This window comes from Corvus moneduloides, chromosome 15, assembly GCF_009650955.1.
Source record: "Corvus moneduloides isolate bCorMon1 chromosome 15, bCorMon1.pri, whole genome shotgun sequence".
Taxonomy (NCBI): Eukaryota; Metazoa; Chordata; class Aves; order Passeriformes; family Corvidae; genus Corvus; species Corvus moneduloides.
The window spans coordinates 6,312,844-6,336,608 of record NC_045490.1 but is presented as its reverse complement, the minus strand read 5'-3'; the positions used below and the strand labels follow the sequence as shown (position 1 = coordinate 6,336,608).

Sequence of the window (23,765 nt, the reverse complement as noted above, 5' to 3'; positions counted from 1 at the left end):
AATAAATTGAACACATAGCACAAAGCGGGAGAGGAAAAAAGAAAAACATTGCGTAGAGTCAGTTCTGAGCAGGAATTACCGATTGTTTTTCTGTTTGGGTTTTTTGTTTTTGTATTTCAAAAATGATTGCAATTTGATGTCATCCTTTCCCTGTAATTGAATTAAAGGATTTTCAAATATTCTTAAATGTTGATTTTGGGAAAATTAAAGTTCCAGAAATACCTTTTGGGTGCAATATGATGTAAACCCACATACGTCTCTGTATAATTTATAACATTACAAACCTTTGCATTAGAATCTGAGGTGACTGGTTTACTGGGGGTTTGAATGCCCAGGACTGTGACTGATGTGCTGGGAACCTGTCAGTGCTCACACGTGTCATGTGAAGCACAGGTGTGAGCAGGATCTGCAGGACGAGTGTGCATCAATTTCAGTGTTCAGGCACTTCAGAGGAGACCTGGACAGATGCTTCAGCACCAGGGCCATAGCAAATGCAAGCCTGGAAATACTTTATTTCTGTTATTTGATTTTCCTTTTGCTTTCTGGTGCTTGTGTTGTTTAGTCCTGTTTGTTTTTAGGTTGTTTTTTTTTTTTTTAACCCAATGCTTCCCTGCTCTTTAACTAAGAGTTTATTGCACATCCATTTGCTCCCTTTCAGCCCCCTCCACTGTGTCATGCAGGGTTGCAATACACTTGTGACTAAGATGAGAAAGGATGGCTCTGAAGTGCTGGTTGTTGGGCACTGCTTCTCAGAGATTGGTGATTTTAGTTGTTTCTAGAACTCATTTTTTGATTTACCTAACAAACATTTACTGCTTTGAATTCATGAGACAATCTTGCTGTTTCTGAATTTCTGTGGAATTACAGAAAAAAGTGGGGATATTCCAATTTTTATGCCTAGAAAGACTTTTGTGTTCAAAAGGAAAGAGAATACTCACTCAAAGTCTGGCCAGTATCAGCAGGTCTGCTACTGTGCTTTGAAACAATAAGTGTTATGCCAGTGATTTTATGCAAATAACGGCTGTGTTTTCACATTAAACTACAAGATGAGACTTTGGCAAAACACAGAAGCAAGAGCCATGCAACTGAAATGAAGGCTGAGACTGATGAGCAAGTTCAGGTTGTGAACCAGGGCTTTTTTCCTCCAATTGCCTGTATCTTGTATCTCTCACTTGCTACAACAAGCTGCATTTTTCATTGAAATATAGAAGCTTCTACCTTCCAATATTTTTTTGTCCATTCAATAAAAGCACTGCAAGGGTAGATGGGCAAGGAACAATTCTTTAAGGCTAAAGCTGTTCCTTCTGCCTTAGCCTCAATGAGAAACTGAACACATCTAAACCAGAGTCAAAATACAGCTGGGTGATAATGAGCACAATCGGAAGAAGCTCCCCCCACCCCCTGTGGCTTTCTTTTAGATTCTGCAAAGAAAGGATCTTCAAAACAACATGAAAGGAAAAAAAAAAAAAAAGTTGGGACAGAAGGAGGTAATTCTTTGCTTTCAGTGATTTTAAACACAGCCAGCTGAGGATAGAGAGCGAGCCCTCAGAGGCAGACAGCGAAAGCATCCCACGGAACTCACCTGCAGTCTGAGGATGGGGAGGGGGCGAGGTGGGAATATTTACCCGGGCAAATTCAAGTGCAGCATTGCCAGCCGCCACTAGCTGTCACTTTGCAAGCAGCCGGGGTCGGTGTTGGTGTTTTCAGCACTGCGGTTAGCGAGATTGCGGTGCTAATTAAACGGAGTAACTCCCAGAGCCTCGGAGCGTCCCGAGCCCGGGGCTGTGCGAGCGCCAGCCCGGGGCACCGAGGGGAGGCGAAAGGGCAGCTCGGGGCAGGGCCCCGCCGCCGTGCCCAGGGGCTGTGCCCCGAGCTGCGCTGGGCACGGCGCTCAGCCCGGCCGCGCTCCTCCCGTAAAGCCGAGCCTTACCTGAAGAACACGATCGTCTCCCACACGTACACTCCGAGCGCGTTGACGTTGCACATTTTTCCAGCTCTCGCTGTTTTGTTGTGTTTTTTTTTTTTTTTTTTTTTTTTGTACTCCGTGAGGGGTGGGCCGGTGGGGTTGGCCAATAAAGTACCCGGGCACTTGGGGAGAAGCGGTGGGGGAAGCGAAACACCCCTGGCACGGGCGGGCGGCTCCGCTCAGCACCGCGGCCAGCGGCGGGCGGGCGGCCGCGCTCAGCACCCGGACAGCGCCCGGTGCGCGCCCGCTCAGCACCGCGGACAGCGGCGGCTCCGCTCCGCCGCTGCCTCGGCTCGTCCCTCCTCCGCCGGTGCCCCCGCCACCGCCACTGCAGCGCTGCTCGGGGCCGGAGCTCCGGGCTGCCCGCACGGAAGCCTCCCTTCAGCGGGATGCCGCTCCGGACATCAGGCTGGCGACAGGGGCGGACGCAGCGGGTGTAGGTTTGCCATCGGGGTGCTGGGGGTGAGATGGGAGAGGGGGACGACGACCCTCAACAACCCAGGGTTTAATCTCCGCTGCTGGCCGGGGTGTCTTCCTAATTACATCCACAGGAATTTGTCAGTGTGGAGCCGTGCTGCAGTCCCGGTTGTGTCTCTTTCCTGCCCGCCGTTTGGCTGCTGTTGATTCCTGCTTCCTGGGCTATTTTCCTCCCGAATAAGTTATTGCTGCTGTAGGGAAGGTGTCCCATTGCTCAGGGCTAGAGCGGAGGGGAGCGAAGGGGAAGTTTCTTGGGAAGCACTTCCATTGTGCTCGGAAAGAAAGTGGCTCAGTGTCCTCCTAAGGCATCTCATCTCCCCTCTGCCCTCTCTCCCCTGCTAGGACTCGCCAGATCTTGGGAGTTTCTTGCTGCATTAATTTACTAAACTAAAAAAAAAAAAAAAAAAAAAAGAGGGCGGAAAAAAATGGGAGGGGGAGGTGGAGAGAGGGAAGGCAGAGAGGAGGGGGTAACTCAGCCTCTCCACCATCCCAAGGCCCTCCTCTTAGCTGTGCTCATTGGTCTCAGGGCTGAAAAAACTACTCTAAGACGTGGTTGGATAAACGCATGTTGTTCAGCAGAGGCCGTTAACCTTTAAAGCGCTGATACGTTTTGGTTTATTTCAATTTTTTTAACTCAAATTGCTGTCTTTTTAAGAAGTCTCTGAAATCGTCTCCCTTGACAGGGCAAGCGAAACATGCCTTAAATCTGCATCTCGTGGAAGATCTGCTTGGCTGGCAGCTGTTATGTGTTGCTGTTGGCTTTTAAGGAACATCTCTGTGTTGTGGTTTTTTGTTGTTTAGCTTTGTTTTATTATTTTTTCCTTTTTCTATTTGTTTTATTTGATTGGGTTTTTTTGTCTTTTGCATTCCGTTTTTCAAAGAGCTTTGGCAAACACCAGGGCCATCAAGGCCAGGGCAGGTAAGGAGCATTCAGTGGTTTTTATCACAGCTCCAGCTGTGCTTGCAGGGTGCTGAGCTGGTGGTTGGGGTGGGGAGGATTGGGCTCCTTGGTCACTTTGTGAGCATGTCACTCAACTCGGCTTCTCATCAACTTCTGAGAATTGAAAAACTTAGCCCTCCTAAATAATCCAGATTTTTTTTTTTTTCTTCTCTATTGTCCCGGTGTAATGGGATTATTCTTCTTTAAGTTCTGTTTTGTTTACTTGTCCTGTGCTTTGCAAAACTCCCCACGGCAAAGATTTGCTTTTAACCCCTGTTTAGCTGTCTTTAATCTGTTCAAGGACTCCTCCTATCCCATGTTGAAGGGTGGAGGAGGACTGCTTTCTCCACCACTACTGTAGCCCCTCTAGGCTAGGAAATAACTAAGTTTTTCTTCTCCCTTTGGGTTGCATCTCAAAGCACCTTACTGCCATACTAAAATTCACCTGATGTTCTCGATCTCCTGCTTTCTTTTTCTGCTTTGCTTTAAAGCAGTGTGTTTACTTAATGAAGCAGACAAAGAAATATCCTTTGGGTTACCATTCAAAAGAAAAGAAAGACCTGCTTGGCTTCTAGCCATTGGTACAGTGGGAATTTAATCGGATTTACTCCAGCTCCTGGGTCTCGGTGTCTGGGTAGATTAATAACAGGCTCTGATTTCAACTCACGGAGATTCCTGGGGACGTGATTCCATGCAGCATTCCCTGCCTGCTGCTTGCTGGCTCCTCGGTGTACCTTCTCTCCTGATGTTTATCCCCACAAGGATGAGCCTCAGTCGCTGTGCTTTTCCAGCCTCCTGTGTGCTGACAGACCAGAGGAGGAGCTCCAGACTGAGAGTGTTAACAGGACCCACACAGCAGGAAAGAAATGGTCTTTCCCTGACTTTTTACTGGGAAGCAGTACAAAGTGCAGGAAGCAGAACCATCTCTTGGCATCTGTGGGTTAAGTGTAGGGGCCGTCAGCCTTCTTGTTCCCTTAGAAATGGAAATGGGCTCTGTAGGAGATACGAATGTCTCTTGTGATATTTCCCCTGCTTGCAAGTTTGATCTTTATACCAAAGAAACCTGGACTTGTCTCCTCTTGTCCTCACTTGCTGTCCTTGCACTCCCTTGGGTTAGGGGAGCAGGGGGCTGTGCTTAAGATCAAAAAAGCAGATAAACCTGTGTGTATGTAGGACAAAGAGTCTTCTTGTTTGTTACTGCTGAAAGGTCTCAAAACTGCTTTTCCCAGTGAAAGAACTTCTCTGCATTGCTGTCATCTTTCCTAGTGGTGATGGTGACCAGGGGGCCCAAGGACTCTTCTGCTGATATTCAAATATTTCTTCCTACTGGAGAGGAACAGGAGCATTATTTGCTTTAACATCTGGGGAAATGGAGGCAAAGGCAGGTTTCAAGAGAGATTTGGAGCAGGTCTAGGCATCAAGATGATTTAGACCAGGGATTAAAACCAAAATAAGTGTGAGGTTAAAGGATATGAAAATAAATGTGAGGTTAAAGGATATGAGTTTTGCATGTCTTATCAGGAGGACCCCAAATGTACCCACATATTCTGCTTTATACTTTTGTCTATGCTGTCCTGTCTCCCTCTTAATTGCTTGGTACAGTGCCCTGTAGGTGCTACATGAGCATGTCTTGGTCAGGCCTTGGTCAGGATGATTTCAGGTCCTTGGAATTCGCATCCTCTGATTTAACCCAGGTGATTCCAGAAACAGCCTCACTGACACCCATCGGTAATTTCTGTGTTCTGTAGCTCCCGATGTTCTCTCATCTGTAGATATCCATGATGAAGTTTCCCACGTTCGTTCTGTACCATGCCAGATATTTAGATTTTCTTTTGTTCTCCAAGAAGTTGAGGGCAGATAAACTGGAAATAGGTCTGGAGATTGAACAATGTCTGAATGTCAATTTTATCACTGTTACTTTAAGTCACCCTTGTCATCAGGTACTTCTCTCCCTTGGTCTGTCCTGGCTTGCTCTTAGATCGGGTTTTAGCTTTCTGCTTGGTTTTGCTGCAGTGGTTTGTGATTTATTTTTTTAGGGGAAAGGTTCCCTTGCCAGGTCGGCTGTTTTTCAAGCAGAGTCCAAATGGTTTTGAAAGGCATTTGTCTTTCTCTGGTGGCACTTGTACAAATTACAGAGTTGAAGATAACTTATCGTGATGTCAAATGAGCCTCTTAAAATTAGAATTACCTGCTGTGTGTTCATCTTGTTCTTGTTTTTAGTTTCAAAGTAGATGAATCTTGTAAAACTCGCTTGTAGGTGAAATTGTCTGGGAAGATTCTTTGTCATCTTCTCTCTGGGCTGTGAGTGATGGATTGTCTTCAATATACCACAAAGATAATGGTTTTAATTTGTTTTTCAGCACTGAACTAGAACTTGAGATCATCTGCAGGGAAGGGTGTGCATGAGGACTGATAAAAGTCAGGGAGGAATATCTGTTTCTCCAATTTCCTTCATGTGGTTCCTCTCTGATCCTTTCCCTTTGAACAATGCACATGAAATTCTTCTTTGTGAAGAAAACTATTCTTCCTGGTAGGCTGTGGCTTCATTTTGTTTTTGATAGTTGATAGAATTGCTTAAAGACAAGGAGAACATGGAAGGCCCTGGAAATCACTCTGTACTGAGGTGAATATGCTCTCTATGCTGAGAATTAACCTAAAGATTCATTCACAACTGCAAGTTGATTTCATTCCTGATCTGTTTTCCATCTCTGGATTTCATAGCAGGTAGAGTAGTTTTTAGTTTCTTTTGCTTGCCTTTTTAAAATTCAAAATCTGGTAATAAATTCATCATGGTGATAAACTCCTTCAGGCTGACCATAGGCTGCCTTCTTTTCCCAGATAAATGACAGGATTTTTGGTGAAGAGGTGGCCTGCACAGCAGTGAAGTACACTCAGCATTATCTTGGGAATACTAAATCCATTATTGTCAGTTTGTTCTTTGGAGAATAGCTAATGAGGAAACAGAGCCCCAAGAACTTGAATTGTGCTTCCCAAGGCGGAGATTCAAATTGCTACAGCAGCACTACTTGCCTTTTTGACACTGAACATATGAAAAACAAATTTTAAATTAGAGTTAAGTTCACAGAATTTTACAAAGGGTTCCATCAAGTAATTTCCTATTCAGCTGATTTCCATGTCAAGTAAGATATTTCTATGCAAGATGGTTCAAGTAAATACAATTTTCTTAGAAACTTGAGAACCTGGGATTCTTTTTTTTTCTGAAGAAAATAATTGCTGGTAAAATAACGCCATAGAGTGTTTCTGTAATAATTTATAAAGTGTTTAGTCAAGATTCTTTACTTAAAAGATGTACAGATGAAAGAATTCACTGGAACTAACATAAAGGTCCGTCTTCCACTACTTTTGGAGATATCCAGTCTAAAATTATTTAAAAAATTGAACTCTGATGAAAAGTTTGATAAATTCTCTTTTGCTATGCATTGACTCTTTGGAAAACCAGCACTGGAGTGTCTTGCATATGAATTCAGCAGAACTTGCAGCCTAAGGTTGGAAGGCTTTGAGTGATGGAGGTGAAGGATTTGTGGAGTAGGTGATTGATATTTTTGACTGAAATTCAGAACAAATATCACTGTTGATGGTCTATTACGCCACATATTTTAAAAATTACAGGTCTAACTGTATTTGAGGTTTAGCCCTACAACTTTCTCTGCAGACACAGCAGTTCCATGGATTGTCCTTGACCTTCCCACTCCTGGGCAGTTTCTCTAGACACAGAGAGCAGGAACTGATTTCTCATCTCTGGAAACATGGGCCCTGTGAGCCTGGTGATATCCTGTGATCACAGACTCGTTGGAAGGGGAGTGGAGCCCTGGGCTAGGATGACTTCATGACACACTAAAAGTTTGCAGGAGGCCAAGTGAAGATCTTGCTGAGTGCAACATGATCCAAACGTGTGTTTGCCCTCCTATGATCCAGGTGAAGGCAGTAATCCCTGAGGAAGAGGAAATAAAGAAGAATGGATGGTTGTTTCCCCCCAGGAGTGCTGAGTTATTAATAAATTTCCATGTCTCATATGTCACATAATGACACTTGAGCTGTGAGCAGTCTTGCTGGGCATCACAGGCTTGTCACGGTTATGATTTATGTGGTGTCTTGTAGTAAGAAAGCAGCATGGATCTTGTAGCCCTACAAAAATCACACTGCTAGAATCACTGTGCAGTGCTAAAATAAAATTATACTTCCACTAGAAGCTTGATTTGAATGTCTTAGGTTAATTGTTTCTGACCCGTACAGAACAATTACCAGGCAATTCCAGACAATTCAGAAGCACTATTTCTTTCAGTGATCTTGACCAATAAAACTTTTTTGGTTACATTGCTGTGTGAATGAAAAAGAAGCCAAAGTTACTTTTACAGCCAATCTTGCCAGAACTTATTGGGTGTTGAGCATCTGCAGTTTTTGGAAATATTCTCTTGGCTTTTAGAGTTGTGAAACCGATTGCTCTTGCCTTAGCTGCCCTCAAGTGCTGTAGGAAATTGAACTTTTCTACCCTTTATCTTGCTCTTAAATTAAAGAAACCCTCTGTTTATTTTGATGTGAGCAGGCACCAGGTTTTGCAGAGGTATAGAAGAACACAGGGCAGACCTAGAGCTATTCACATTACCCTCTTCATTCCTGTTGTCTTGGAATAAAACCAAGCAAAACAACAATCAATCAATAAAAAAACCCCCACACCTCTCAAAAAACCCCAAACCAAAACCCAACCCAAAACCAAACCAAAAAGACATAGGGAAGAGAAAGATGGGAAATAAATAGAAACAAATACATTAAATATTTTCATTGTTTGACTTGTCTTGTGAATTCTATAGAGTGTATGTGGGAAATGCCAAGAAGTGGAACCCTTTGGAGGAAAAGTTTGACTGCAAAGGACAGACTTGGAAAGGAAATTGAGAGACAACAGCCAGTGATGCTGGAGAGGCCCCTCAGTGTCCAAGTGCTTAGATACTGGAGCATCCTCTTACATGCCCCAATTCACTCACAGGACCAAGCAGCAAAATTTATCTTCTGGAGTGAAAGAAACAATCTGCATATTTTTGATTATTATTAGTAGTATTTTTCAAGCTTTTGGCAATAGAAATATTTGCATGTGAGACATCTAAAGGATAAAAAGAAGCCTTGTAGGATCCCTCCTCTTTTAAACACTGCAAAGGGTTTGATCCTCCATCCATTTTAATGAAGCCTTTTGGCTTTGAGGGAGAGGTATGGGACTACTCTTGTTAAGGATCTCAGATGAGAGGGTGGGTTTTGCATTTTGTTAGGAAAAGACAGGGCTTTTCACCCATCTGAGGTGCCTTCAGGCTTGATAGCACTACTGCGATGTCATGTATCAGTAGGCACTTCCCTCTGGCAGAATGTGTTTCTTCCTTCAGTATCACGGTGCTCTTGATTTGTCCAAGTCAGTTATTTTACTCATGTGGAGTGGCAGCTCTGGCTGCTTCATTGCCATCCAAAGCAATCCTGCCATCCCTAGTGGGGTAAGCAGGGATTTGGAGAGGTCATTAGGCAAAGGATTTTTACCCAGCTGTATTTTATTTTATTGTTTAAAACTGTGGCCCTGTGGACTTGCAGAAATGTCCCTGAGCATCACTCAGTTGAGCTACTTGCTTGGTCTTCATAAAAACATCTCGTTTTTGCTCCTGTACTTCAGGCAGAGAGAGCTGATGTAGGGCTGGGTCAGTAAGGACACTTCTGCATTAGGTTTACTGGTAACTGTTTCTGAAAGTGCTCGAGGGAGGTGAAAGGTGCCATTTGAAAATCTCAGCTGGGCTGTGTGAGTTGAGATGCTGACCTCACCTAAAATCCTTTCGTCAGGTGCGGCACCTCATGCCTCAGGTGAAAGAGAACAGAGAGTTTAGCACATTTGCTAAGTTGCTTGCTATTGCCTTGGGCTATGTATTTCTTTGCAGCTCGATGAGCTAAACCCTGTGACGGGTACGGGGCCTCTTTCATGCCCTCCCTCAGCCCAGTGTTTGCCCAGGGCTTGGACAAAATTCCCCCCATGCCACCCCCAGGGGGGTTGCAAAGTTTGTTCAGTGAGCTCTGAGTCCAACATTTTGTCTGATACAACTGATTACCAGCTGGAGAAGGCGATTAGCTTGGGCCACTCATTGGGTTCAGCAAAGGGAATTTGGCAGCTCTTAGTGCTGACTTACCCTCTGCTAAATGTGAATGGAGGGAATGCTCCTCTGTGAGGCCTTCACAAGCTCTGCTTGATCATAGCACTTGGTAAAGCTCCTCCTCGGAATGACTGCCACCATTAGTGAATGGAATGCCTTGATTTTCCAAAGATGTTAATGATCAACGTTCTTCCTCTTGCACAGTGAGAATTCTTACGGGTGTATGTTGGAGAATCTTAGATCACAATTCTTTTTGCTCTAGCTGCAAGATTGCTTTTTCTGCCAGAACCAAAATTCTCTTCCCTCTTCAAAATATTTAAATTGTGATAGGTTCTAATGACTCTCCAGGCCGACAACTTCTGTGTCTGCAGTTCAGCTGACACAAAACCAAGGTGCTACTGCTTGCAAGTTTTGCAGCATTGCTCTGTTGCTGCCTTTACGTGCTGTGTGCTGGCAAAGCCCAACCTTGCAAAGCCTTTGCAAATCCCTGCAAGCATCAGTGGCCTGTATTTATTGAAAGGAATGGAAGCAAAAAACTCAGGATGTAAGCAGAATGGAATTTTTTTTTTTTTTTGTAAAAATACACTAGCTCTGATATTTTTTTTCTCCCCAAGCATCAATAAAATTTTTTATAGCAAGAAGCTGAGTGTTACCATGCATTTTTCCTTTGGACAAATCAAAGAAAAGAATCTCCAGCCTGTTCATCATGCTGCACCACGTTGGCATTTTTGTCTTCTATAGCTTTCCCTCCCCATGAAAACAGTTCTCTACCAAGGCAATTGAACTGAACAGAAGTGATTTATGTAGTCTGTGCAAAGAGAAAAGGCTTTGTTAGGTTTCAGGGAAGACATGGAAACACTGGGGGTGAGAAACAGCTTGGCTGAGACATGGGAATCACAATCCTCTCATTAAATCTCCATGCCTATGACCAGACTTGGCCTCACTTTGCATTTGCTGCCTGATTACCGAGTCTATGAAGCTGCCGTCTGGAAACAAAAAGCAGTAAATCAAATCAATGGGCAGCTTTCAAAGGGGACTGGAGGGGCCTGTGCTGCCGTGTTCTCCTTTGGCTCATTGTCTGAATGTGGCAGACACCAAAACCTGCCCCTGCACGTTTCTGCTTGCACGTGGAAGTGCAAATAGAACTCAACTTTTAACTCTTCATGTCATGCTGTCATGGTCTAGGAGAGACTTTTCCTCATGGAAATAAATCTCCCCTTCTCCTCCCAGATGACTGATCCATGGGAAAAACAGTCCCTTCAGCTGGTAGAGAATTTTATTTTGACTTTGTGGGCTGGGATAGGGAGAGTAAAGGAGGGAGTAGCCTTGGTTTGAAGCAGTTTAATTCAATATTAGGGAGAAACAGAAATTTGGAGACAATTACCTGACTCCTGTGTGGACAAAAACACTGGAGATACTTCTGGTATTGCACTCTTTGTACTCACAGTATTTTAAGTGGAAGAACTCTGCCAAAGAGCCAGAGCTTGGTTACTGAACTAAATTTTGGAGAGCTTTATTGCATAGGCATGAGCTATTCTGATGTACTTCTCTTGGTATTTGAGAGGTGGCTGAGTTGTCTGTGAAGGAATCACCAAAATATTATAACATACATATATATATACATACATATAAAACCCACCTACATTTGCATATATATATATGCATATATATATATACACACACAGACACGTAGACACGTGGTTTTTTGTGCCTCCAAGCTATTCTCTGAGACTCACAGGCAAAGTACCTTCACGTCTGAGCTGTGCCACACGTCCTGTCTCAAGGATATTCATACTCATTCCCAGGAATATCAGAGAATTTCCAAAGTCTCTTTCTCCCACATAAAAGGGACAACCATCTCTTTAGGAAAACTTCATGGTTCCTGGGCTTTTAAACAGGAAAATACTCCTGTTCTAAAGTCTGTGAATTGAAGCTGTGTCCAACTTGTTGAATTCCTCTGGGCAACTCTTTGGATAAAGAACTGACCTTGAGATTTGAAGCACTTCAGGGCTTCCAGAGGTGACCTGCCAGAGTAATTACTTTATCCCAAATTCAAATAGTCTCCAGATCCTGGAGCTGGGCTACTTCTCATTTAGCTGATGTTCCTCAAAAATCTAGGGAAGCCTGGAAAAGTCTCTTGCAAGTCTCAGCATTCAAAAAAGCTCCAAAATCTTGGATATGAGAACTTGAAGACAGTGTAGATTTCATCTGGCTTAGTCTTTGCTCTCCCAAGGATGTGCTCAAGAAGTTGTCCAGTCACAGGGGAGCAGAAAGTTCTGAGAACTTCTATGAGCTTATGGGAAATGAGGCTTTCCAACGACCCACAGCTTGGCTGAGGTTGGACAGGTCTCACTGGAAGTGTAAGAGAAACATCTCGCAGCCCTCTGGATCTAACTCTTCACTCAGAATTGCTGGGAACAGGTTAGTGCCTATATAAATTATAGAGAACATGCTTTTTTTTAACACTGGCAAAATGCCATCTTTTCCTCAGAAAGTCTGCACTATTTTGGTGGAAGGCTGAGGAGGAATCCAGTATGAAATTGCCATAACAGAAGGTGGACAAAGTACTAAATGAAACAGGGTGTTACAGTGGACTTTGGGAATCTGACATGTAGGCTCTGCTCCTGGCACTGGGTGGTGTGATGTATTTATTGTCTAATAAATTCCAGTTAACATTACACCAGCTATCCACAGAGGGTGTGCCTATACTCCTGGATAAAACCTGGGACCTCTGGGACCTTGTCTGTTAAACAGTTTGTTGGCCCAGTAAACTGGCTCACGTGGCAGTGCTGGATGTTAGAAATCAATACAGCTGCTCTTGCCTTGTCATAGCACAGGAAGGGAAAGCTCCAGGGACTGATTAAGTTCTCTTTGCTGAAAAAGCTGCTGCATCCTGAAACATTTTAAATAAATGCCATGCGTCTACAGGTAGTTCTGCATTTAATTCAGATTTTGTAAGTGGTTTGTTGTACACTAAATAAGTGAAACTTGATTATAAATAGCTTATTCACTGTAAACACACATCTTATTTAATGGATTGTACATCTCATTGTGCTACTGTTTCTTAATTAGTACGGTGAGCTGTCATAGTGAATTGTCTTTGGCCAGGCTTTCGTGGTGCTGTTGTGACTAAATTCAGTTATCCATTTACCACCACAGCCCCAGAAACAGTCATTTACTTATGAAATGTTTTAATAAGCTGGATAGCATTCTTGGTCCTTTTCACTTGGCTTGACAGGCTCAAAGATGTTTTACTTCATGTCCAAAGCCCTCAGTGGCATCAGCTGGCCAGACTGCCCCGTGGGGCTGGTGCTCTGAGGAAGGAGAAGCTCAGCTGTCTCTGGGAAAGGCACAAGTGAGGTGCATGTGGAGAGTGTTTGACAGATTGCCAGATTTGTAGGAGCCCAAAGACTCTGAACACCTCTTGCTCTTTTGGGCTTGTGTTAATGAGGAGTCAGAGCGAGGGCTTGGAGAAGTTTGGCTGTGGTGGTGGCCGGGTTTGTGTGTGGTGCTGTGAGTGTGGTACTTCTGCCAGCCCTGGTGATGGTGAGTGCAAGTGACACATGTCTGATGAGTCAGGTCTGTCCCTATGTGCCCCTTAAGGATTCAGGACTAAAATATCACTGAAAACCCATTTGGGAAGGGAACTAGAGCTGCCTCAGGGCCAACATGTGTGTTTCTTTCCATGTTTTGTTCCCAGAACCAAACTGGAAGGGTCATGCAATTGGGAATGTGCCAACACCTCACACTTACATGTCTGTGTAAGTCTATGTCTGCTATTTTATGTGCCTGTGTTTCTCTCTGAGCAACAACAACCCCCTTCCCCAAAGAAATCAAGGGAGAGTCTGTTGGTTTATGCTGCCCTGTAAATGATTTAGGTGAAACTTTATGCACACAACTTGTGTGGTTACCAATTACCATTCCCAGAGGAGGAGCAGAAGGAGGGAGAAAAGGGGAACTTGCCTCGTCGGTATGATGGGAGTTAATAATCAGTTTAATTCACAGTCTCCAGCTCTTCAAAGGAGTTGCTAATAAGTGTTTGTCTTCTCTTTCCCTCCCACTCCTTTCCCCTTAGGAGCTAGTGAGAGACATAGCACTGATCACAGAAGGAAAATTGTAAAGGAGAGAAGAAATCCCCAGTGGAAACTCTTTAATGTGCCTCTGGAAAGGCCAATTTGTGTTAATAGGACAAAACTGTAACGTTTAATATTAATTATAGGGATTGGGGGAGGAGCATGTGAAGGATGGAGGCAGAGAACAGACTGGAGGGGAGGAGAGATCCCATTGCAACAGTTTGTTGCTGCAGCAGGAAACAGAGCAGCCAGATGAGCTCTGTTTTCCATCAGTGAGGGAAGGTTTGTCTGTACCAACTACCAGCTGAATTCTGCTACCAGCAAAGAAGCTTCACGTGTTGCAGACAGACCCAGGTCCTGTGTCTATCCCAGATGCACTCGTTGGACATTGCTGAGTTCAGGCAGGGTGTGTAAAAGATGAGGAAAAGTGTGTGGATTAGATTTCATGGCACAGAAATCCTGTTCACTTGGGCTCTAGAGTACCCCCCAACACCTACAACCTTGCCAAGGACAGGGACTTTCCCCCTCTCTGAGGAGTCCCCCTCCAAAATTTATAACTGGGAATTATGGGCAGAGAGCAAAGGGGGAGGAACGTTCTGAGGGCAGCAGTGACTTGTCTTGCATGCCTGAATTAATGCAGCCCTATCAGTTTCAGCTCTTGCTTCTGCTGCTCATCTGAGCACTGCATTTGGCTCCCATTTCTTCCCTCCAAAGCGTGATAAAAAGGTGATAGGAGATTTAATTTCCAGAAAGGGACACCCAGGCAGGCAGCAGGATGCCAGCTGTTGGGTAGATTAATGTGGGAAGTTTTCTTATCAGATGTTTAGAGTCTCTGTTACAGATAAGCAATGTCTCTTAAAAAATAAAAATATATATAAATGCTCCTTTGCCGATGAAGCATCTTGGTGATGTTTCTTTACAAGCAGGGTGAACATGAGCTGGATTTCATCTGACCTTTAAATTACCTCTATTTTATCAGTTCCATTTCATCAGCAGCTCTTTAGAGAATGAGCCCCTACTTGGAATTAATAGATTCCTTCTTTGCAGAAAGCTGACACAGGCCTGTGAATAGCCCAGCCAGAGTGTGCTGTTCCAGAAGAGATCACATCTGGAGAGAGGAGCACACTGACACATGGGAAGGGTGCTTGGTAGGGTTGTCTTTGCCTTGATAAGCTCATGTTCCTTATAGGAGAAAGTTCATCACAGGCAAAAAGTGACAGTGGCATAAAATCCTAATTCCATTTTCTCTTTGTTCTGCCAGACCTGTGGGGGCAGAAGACAGATTATCTCCTTAACATCCAAGAATCAAAGAAAATAACTTCTGTAATTCTGGAGATAGAAATCAAGTTACTGGGTGTGTGAAGGGGTTGGATTGGGGGGATGGTTAGGGGATGATACTGGGGATTTTTTTGGTTTCTGTGGTGCCTAGTGCTGACTGACTTTTGTTACACCTTCCTGAGGCTGACCTTCTCAGCAAAGGCCACCAGCCAAGGGCAGCTCTTGAAGTGGAGTGGTTTCCTGGGGAGGAGCACAGGGTATGCTGGGCCTCCATCCCTCTCACATCTTGGTCTGCCTCTTGCTGGCACCATCTATGGGACAGAAACAGACCTCAGAAAACACAGAGGATTTCCCATTCCCCTCATACAGCTGCTCATATCCAAGCCATCGTGGTAATGGCAGTTTTAATTTCACAGACAGATTGTGTCCAGGGGTGAAATGATGCAGAGAAGCTCACAAAGCTCAAACCTGCTTTTCTGGCCACAGAGGAGCTGGGGGTACGTTCTGTGCTTGTGGTGGTGCTAAACTTCAGCAGTTTGCTAAGGGACAGCTCCCGGGACCTGTAGGATACAAAAAGGATGTGAGAGGCAGGTATGAGTTTCCAGCAAAAGGTTGTTTCATATTTAGCTGAATTCTTCTTCTGAGTGACCTTTTGGGGTGTGATTAATCTCTGGGCTATGCATGCAGAGATGGGTTTTGTTGTCTAGACTGTGCATTGTCATATCAGTTTCTGGCAGTCTCATCTGCATACAAGTTAAACATTCTTTTTCACAGTTGTACTATTAGAAAACTCCAGAGTGAATCATGGTCATAATGTCCTGTATTGTCTTCCATAGTCATTTTCAGGTTGATCCATACAGGATGTCACCTCTCTGATTGTTCTTCCCTCCCTGCATCACCTTTAGGGCTGCTTCAAACAAAGACACTCCTGCATTTGGTGAGGAAGACGGAATTTTATGATGGAGAAATAGGCTGTTGATAGTAGTTAATCTCCTTGTTTAAAGAAAAAAGACCCATTTCATCTCCTAATTTAATGATAAATTGCAGTGATTCATCAGGGAAGGAGGGTTTATTAATAGAGAGGATAATAAATAGGCTGCAGAGAGATATGGAAAAATAGTTTTGTCAAATAAGGGACTTAGGGGGAAAAAATACAGAGCATGAAGATAGAAATGGAATCTTCAGAATCATTGGTACCTCTCTGTACCTCACACATCACCTCAAGGACCTTCCCTCCTTGTCTCAGACTTGCTGCTTTAGGTTAAACTCAGACTCTAAATGACCCAGAAATGGGAATACCTACAGACCTGTAGGTATCCAGATCCAGAACAGGCATGAAAATACTCTAGGAATATTCTGAGGGGAACTGGAGCTATGAATTTGGGTTGAACTCAGGGAATTGTTTCTGACACAACTTCCAGCTGTAAGATGAAAAATACAAAATACTTTTTTTTTTTTTTTTAATAGAAAATGGGTTTTGGAATTCCAGGGTTTGGTATTCACTTTGCAGAGACACTGTAGGCAAAGCCACCCATGTAGTGATTTCCCTTCAGTACCATGAGATGGGATTCTTCTTAGGTTTGGGTTAATAGTAACTAAAGTGTGACATCTGGCCCTGCAAATGCTGATTAAGTTTGCTGGGGACAGAAACTGGGGATGAGATTTTTCAAAAAGTCACAAAGTCCTTGTTAGGAAAGTTTGCTTAGGAGTGAAGTTCTTATCTCTCCAAATAGAGGGGAAAGTAAATCCCCATTTCCTTTTTCCTGGCAGGGCTTTTATTGAGCAAGGGACAGGCAGAAGCTGTTGATCTTTTGAGAACAGCTATCCCTTCCTGTCCTTTGCGTCTCTCAGGGGAGACTGAGGTAGAACATATTTCCTGCAGGGCACTTGAAAGATTTCATTTGGACAGATAAATGAGAAGCTTTAAAGTTTTGTTTTGGTGAACAACAACAACAAAAAAAAAAAGTAGCATTTGGATCAGATTTTTGTGGGTTTTTTCCCCATTTGGGCCAGCAGCCAAACTGGTTCTCCAGCGTTCAGCTGCTTTCCAGGCCTCAGAGCTAGTTCTGACCAGGCAGGCTGGAATAGCCCAGCGTTTCTGCCTGCCACGCCTGTGAACTGGGTGATCCTCCTGATGCTCGTTAACAAACAGTTATTAATCATGCTTGCTTTCCACCTCCATTGAAAGAAGAAAAGGGTTGGGAGGTGCAGTACTCGGCTTCTCTTTGCCTCGGAGGAGAGGAGAATATGGGTCAGGGAGAGGCATCACCTGCTGTGGCAGGGGATTGCTACCGATGTGTGTGGTGCTATTTAAGGAAAGAGATTAGAAGAGAGGAGGGAGAGGGAAAATCCCTCTATTAACAAACTCATTAGTGCCGGGAGAAGTCAGACCAAATTGCTCTTCAGAAAAGCACTGTCTAGCTGGATTTATTATTCTCTGTAATTTGGGCCAAAACAGGATCGAGTGTGGTACAAGGAGGGCTGAGAGAGGAAACGTGGCCTGTTGAAAGCCAAGTATTTGTAATTACCCAAGTCGAGATGTGACATTTACACCAAGGAGAGAATAAGATCACAATACTATTTCCTCACCTAAAGAGCCTGTGCTGTGCTTGCAGGCTGCCTGTAGACCAGAAACACTGTGAGGGAGATGCTTTAAAGGGATTTGGGTGTGACAGATGAGAGGTGGCATGCCTGGACACGTTTGTATGCTGACACTTAGGTTGTACCTGGTGAGGTGCATATTTATCTTCCTTGGATTGTATGGACCCAGCAGCTCTGGGCACCATTCATAGGCTGGCAGAGGTCAGAGCTGGGCATCCTCAGTGCAAAAGAGCCTTGTGTGGAGGTGGTCCCAAGCCTCTGCTGTTGTTGGATATCACAAGGCTGTCCAGGGAGGATCTTCTCTGCCGGATTTGAGTTCTTAGTGCCCTGCAGTAACTGCCCTGGTGTGGAACAGCAGAGACAGGGGCAGAACTTCCCACCACACGGAACAGGAGTTCCAGCTTCACCTGCCCAGGCTGAGGAGTCCTGGCTGAGCTGCCAGCAAAGTTGTCCTTTGCAGGAAGTGTGGTGGCAGAAGGGAGAAAAAAAGGGTTCCCCAGGGAACACTGCCGCTTATTTGCCTGCCCAGGAGAGGCTCTGAAGGCACTAGTTGCAAAAGCTTTTGTCTGTGCCTCTTCAAACACAGCAGCCTGAGGGGTTTCTTTGAAAGAGGTTTTTTGGTGTGCTTCTGTCAAGTGGCAGGAGATGTGTGCTTGAGCTGCAGGTGGCCAGCTCCGAGGCTGAGCAGTGTGTTTGCAGGGGCTGGCACTTCCAAACTCCCTGAGCAGAGAGGAAACATCAGAGAGATTTGAGGCTTCTCTGTGCCAGGATGTAGCCTGAACTTTGGAAACAGCACAAACACAAAATATTTTCATTAAAAAAGAATAAGCATCTCTGTGGAGTTCCACAGCTGGCTTTAAAAGTGACCTTTTAATTTATTTAATATAAGTTATTGATCAGAGTATAATCATTTTAGTTTAAGTCTTCTTGAGTATAGCAGTGTATATCTAAAATGTATTTAAAGCAAATATAATAAAAACTTGATCTGGTGTCATTCCCCTACGCCTCCCTCGGTGTGCAGTTGTACTCTTCATCTTTCAAATCCAACTTACACTGTCTTTCTGTGGAACTTTCTAACCACCCCATGCAAGTTTACTTCCAACAAATTTGGATCTCCACACAGCCTCAGCCCCACAGTAGTCATGGGCAGGGCAGTTTGAAAGCTCTGCCAGCTCTCTCAGCTGATCTGAGATTGTTTTGAAATCCCCTGCAGAGCTCTGGTGCTTTCTGTTCCTTGGCTGATCCTACAGTAATTGTTCTGAGCCAGAAGAAGGTCCAGCTATGAAATGCTGGTCTCCAACAGTATCAGAAATGGATGCTTGTGAGACAGTTGGAAGAACAAGGCAAGGGTTTCCAGCAGTTTGCAGCTCAGCAGCGGCTTAAACCACACTTAATACCTTTGTCTTGATGGAACTTTTCTCCCCTGAACTTGTCCAGCTGCTTTCTGCATCCTGTATTTGGCATCCTGAACCTCCTGTGGCAAACAGTTCCATAGCTTAACGAAGTGCTGTGTGAAGCTTCTCTTCTGGCCTGCTTTGAAGCTGCCACTTGCTAGTCCATTTGATTTCCCTTTGAGTGCTGTGAGAGATGGTGAACAATTTCCCTTTTTACATTGCTGAAATGATAAATGTCATACTCCTGCTCAGCTCTCTCTTTTCTGCTCTGCTCAGTGCTTGGCTGCTCAGGTATTTCGTAGAATGATTTGAGTTGGAAGGGACCTTAAGGATCACCCAGTTCCAACCCCCCTGCCACAGACAGGAATGCCACCCACAAGATTAGGTTGCCCTGATGGAGTGGTTGGAGGGGATAGGGATAACTTCTGTCCAGGTGTCACACTGATCTGCATAGCGGGAAGGGAATATCTCTGTTCAGCAGGATGAAGAGTTGTCTCCTGACCCATTAAAGCTCAGCTTCCTGAGAAGTGCCAGACTCATTCAATCACTCATGACCAGAAAAGATCAAAGTTCTCATGCTGCTGTTCCTGGCATTGTGACCTCATTTGACACCATCAGTAGAGTTTTGTGGTCCTTTATGGTTAACGTAAATATCCATAAGACAACTCTGTTAGCTCTGGGTATTCCATTTGTACAGCTCCTGTTGCTGTCACAGCTGGATTCCTTCCACAGCAGTACCCTCACAGTCCCTTCCATCACTCACATCACTCAGAGGAGCCTCATGGGCCTGGGGCTGCACTAAGAGAGTGGCTGGTGACCCTAGAGGTGTGGTGGAGTTTGGCAGAAGTTGTCCTTTTCACAAACTATCTTTCCAGGCCTTCTACTCCACTTCTTCAGGAGGATCAAGCCTCTCAAGGCCCAGCCTCGTAATTGGAAAATGCCTTTGACAGATCCATAAAGGTAAAGAAACTCTGTGGCAATAGGTATCAACTTAGCAGGGATATTAGTATGTACCTGGGCTCCCTCAGTGTTACTGAAGCACTGGATTTTCTCAGCAGATAAATGCTGGAATTTGTGCAAAATTCTGCTGAAGAGAGTGCCACAGCTTCAAAGTGATTGACCAAACCACTGCTTTAACCAGGCAATGGCCGCAACAGGGAAACAAACAGCTCATAAACCTTGTTGCTCTTCCTAGTGAGGTTGCCTTCCTGGTCTCTCATCCACTATCCCATGGAAGTGAATTTGGAAGAAGTTGCTCTGCCAGTTGAACTTTCACTGTGAATTGAAAGTTCTGTAGATACGGCCTCTCGGCAGGACTGGTAAGAAGTGAGCCTTTTACACAAATTTTCCTTGTATACCTCATTGCAGACTCCTCCTCAGCTTCTGGCTCTGAGGGGTTTTGGAGAGGAATAGGGGTTGGATATGGAAGAGAGCTTTAGTGGAATTCCCCATGGAATTGTTGAACTCTCCTGTTTGAAGGCATGCCTGCTCCACCATGCCTGAAAGCACATTCATGGCTTCTCAGTACAAATAGAGGATTTGTGATGCTGTCTGCTCTGTGTTTTGTCCTTCATCATCCAAATGTTTGATTTCACAAGCAACAGAGTCTCAGTGAGTGAGGCAAGAGAGCTCTTGCCCAGGTCTGTTAGCCTGTTGCATATCTCCTCTTGGTATGGTTTGGCAGTGTATAATATCCCTCAAAACTCTAAACCACGGTGCTGACCTGGCAGCTGCTCACTGGCATGTTCCCTTTTTGTCCCCTGCAGAAGAGTCCCCCCCAAAAGATTTGGTGCTGCCTCTGGCACCCTGCCACCACTGGTTTCTATTATTGACTTTCTTTCTCTGTCCCAGTTGCACGTGTTCAAGCCTGACTTTGCCACAGGTGCTCCTCCTTGCTCTTCCATTTGGAGAACGGAGAGGTTATGTTTGAGCCTGCACCATTTGATGGAAGATGCTGTTCATGTGTAGCCTCGGAAAAATCAACAACATGCCATCCTATACTTTTTTGCCCTCTTTTCAAGTATTTGGGTGTGTGAATTCTGCATTTGATGCTCAGCCCTGCACAGAAATGAGACAGCTCCTTCACCCTTCCTTGTCCTCCTGGGTGCTGCTATTTCTCTGGGTGTGTCCCTGCTGCAGCACAGTCAGCCTTAAATCAACTTGCTTGGATCTTTGGTGCTGTCAGACATTCTGCAGCAGTTTGTGTGCTGCATTGCCAGGGCTGCTCTGTGCCAGCCTGTGTGTTTTGGTGCCTTCCTAAGTGGCCACGAGCCTTGTGGCAGGTAGGACTGTGTGACAAAACTGTACAGGCGTTATCTGAGTTCTCATGGCTCTACAAGGTAATGGTAAGAAAAGAGCACAAATAGGTGTTCCAGGGTCCTCACAGAGCTCCCTTGCACTTGCTTGAAACTCTCTTCATTATCTTTGGTTGGTTTTAATCCTCTGGTGTGTAGGACAGGAAAGGCTGCACCTGCAGCGTGGCACTTGTCAATGATGACATTTGTCATGCCCAGGGATGGTTCTCTGGAGCAGTCTCTGTGCTACCCAGGTGGTTCTGGGGCGGAGGACAGGTCATTCTTTGCACACCCCTGGTACTTCCAGGTTGGAGAGATGGGTACCTTTCCATAAGGCATTGTTGAACTCCAGTGTTAGTCCAGCACCTTGAGCTGGCAGTTCGGTCTTCCTTTCTCAGGATGTCTTGTAGCTCAGCAAACGTAAAAGCAAACCAAAGCTTTCTGTCTCTTGCTCTCAGCCACTTAACGTTAAGAGGACTTGATGGGAGCCACTTTGCGTGGTGGTGGATGCATCTCTGTGTTTGGAGACTGCTCTGTGCTGCAGGGAGCTGCTGGGCAGGCGGCTTGGCAGGGTGGATTGCTGCATAGTGGAACTCACCTGGCACTCTGCAGAGGCACAGCTGCAGGGCTGGGTGCAGCACTAGCTCAGACATCCCTCTGTGTGGTCCCAGGAGAATCCCACAGCTGCCTCCACCCTTTCCCTCTCCCTCCTCTCCATCCCTGATCTAACACAAAATTCCTTTTACTTCTAATCAGTTTACTCTCCGAAGTCATGTCTCTCTGCAGCACTGAGCTGTATCCAGATATGCTCTGAGTGTATAGTGAGGGGGAAGGGAGACAAGTTTCTTATTGATAATAGCTATCTTTAACTCTACAAATAGCCCAGCCTCTGGGGATGTACCTGAGCTGATGAAAGAATGGTTTATGTTGGTCCAGCTCCTGTGCAAAGCTTGAAAACTGACAGGAGAATAATGCAGAAAACGTCTTTCTCTAGGAAAGCAGAGCATGACTCGGTGCTTTCTTATATTTTCTTCAGGGAAAACGGGGTTAAGAGCTGATTTATACAGAAAGAAAGGAAGAGGAAGAAAAAAACTCAGTGCAAAACAAGCAAGGCTAAAGTCGTCATGATATGAGATGGTTTCACAAACTTGTGGAGTAATTGGGTGCTGAACTCCAGTAGAGATGGATGTAATCAGGCAACATTAATTTTTTCCTCTTGCACCGGCTGGGCCAAGCATCCAGAGAGGATATGTCACATAGCAAATGTGTTTCTCACCCTCTGAAAAACACAGGCTTTGTAGGTCAGAACAGGAATCCAGAAATGAGAGAGGGTGATCCAGCACCAGGAGTCTTGCAGTGGCACAGGCAAGGCTGCCATGGGGTCACCATGCAAAGGAATCGTAAGGGACAGAGGGAGAAGACAGGAAATCTACCCTGATGATGTGATTCTGCAGAGGGGGAGGAGGTGGATGAGTTCTAAACATCTTGATTTTCTGTAGAACTAGATATATCTTGTCTGCTTTGGCTGCTAGAGACAGGACCCTGATCTAGAAACTTCTGCCAAATGCTGTGTCAGTTGTAATTTTCTAATCAAGTTCTTACTGCAGCCCATCAGAGACTGATAAACAGATTCTCTTCAGTCTCCATTCATGTATGAGCCATCACCGTGTGCTTTGGGGCATTCACAGCTACCTAAGTGCTTTTTTGGGGAGGTGGGGGGGTTGCACTTGTGTACCTAATAAAAATAGGGCTGACATTAGTGTGGAGGATTAAATCATGACAACCTCAAGAATTAATCTGGTTCTTAAAGTTTGTAGAGGTGTTTGTTTTTGTTATTGTTGTTTTTCTGTTTTGTTTGTGTGGTTTTTTCAAACTTCTGCGAATGACCAAGATTGTTAAAATATGCCCTTAAATTTGACACAGTTTGCAAAGTGTTCTTTTTGACTAGGTCTAGTGCTATCCATTATTCTTGGTGTTTGAGGGGTCATTTAGAGTCCATGGTATCATTAGTGAATCTGGACTGGAAGAAATCCAGACTATTTGTCTGGACTATTGTGAAGACGGTGAAAGAAATTACACATTTCAGATGCCCTCATTCCAGCAGTGCTTCTGAATATATCTTTTTGTTTGTGCATTTGTAAGCTCTTTGCTGTCTGTAACCGGATCTTTGGGAGGGAAAAAAGGCGTTTCTGTGCATGTTCGTGGATGCTGTTCAATATCACAATATGTTTGGGTGAGCCTCTCCTCTTATTCTGATTTTTGTGAACATTCCTTCCCTTTTTTCCTTCTTCTTTTTTTTTTTTTTTTTTTGTTTGAGTATTTAATTCCAAGGCATATTACTTGCAACACATATGCTAAAAGCTCCCTCCCCATTCTGTTGCAGTGGAAACAGGCTCATTAATGGACTCATTAATAATGTCCAGCCGGATGCTACCCAAAGGCATCTGTGGGCTCAGAGTTAACGTGTCTGTGGCTACCTCTGCCAAGTGGACATCTATTATTTTCTCACCTCAGCCACAGAAATGGCTCCCCTGGCAGAGGCACTTTGCTATACCACAATAGCCAGAGACTGCTGAATATTCATTATATCTGACTGCCCAGAGTG

General features: G+C 44.6%; 1 protein-coding gene and 1 long non-coding RNA gene across 4 annotated transcripts in view; one reads left to right on the top strand and one right to left on the bottom strand.

Moving 5' to 3' along the window:
- The window catches only part of GLRA1 (glycine receptor alpha 1), a 37,821-nt gene extending 34,963 nt beyond the window's left edge, over positions 1–2,858 (bottom strand). Inside the window, exon 1 of one of the 2 annotated variants that reach the window (XM_032125165.1) lies at positions 1,931–2,858. In XM_032125165.1, coding sequence (XP_031981056.1) covers positions 1,931–1,986 — 56 coding nt within the window. In that variant the 5' untranslated portion in view covers positions 1,987–2,858. The remainder of the gene's footprint in view (positions 1–1,930) is intronic. The other variant, XM_032125166.1, reaches the window with a different exon arrangement.
- Positions 2,859–2,965: 107 nt separating this feature from the next.
- LOC116451566 overlaps positions 2,966–23,765 on the top strand; it is a 172,486-nt gene continuing 151,686 nt past the window's right edge. Inside the window, exon 1 of one of the 2 annotated variants that reach the window (XR_004243229.1) lies at positions 2,966–3,362. This is a non-coding gene — a long non-coding RNA (uncharacterized LOC116451566). The remainder of the gene's footprint in view (positions 3,363–23,765) is intronic. The other variant, XR_004243230.1, reaches the window with a different exon arrangement.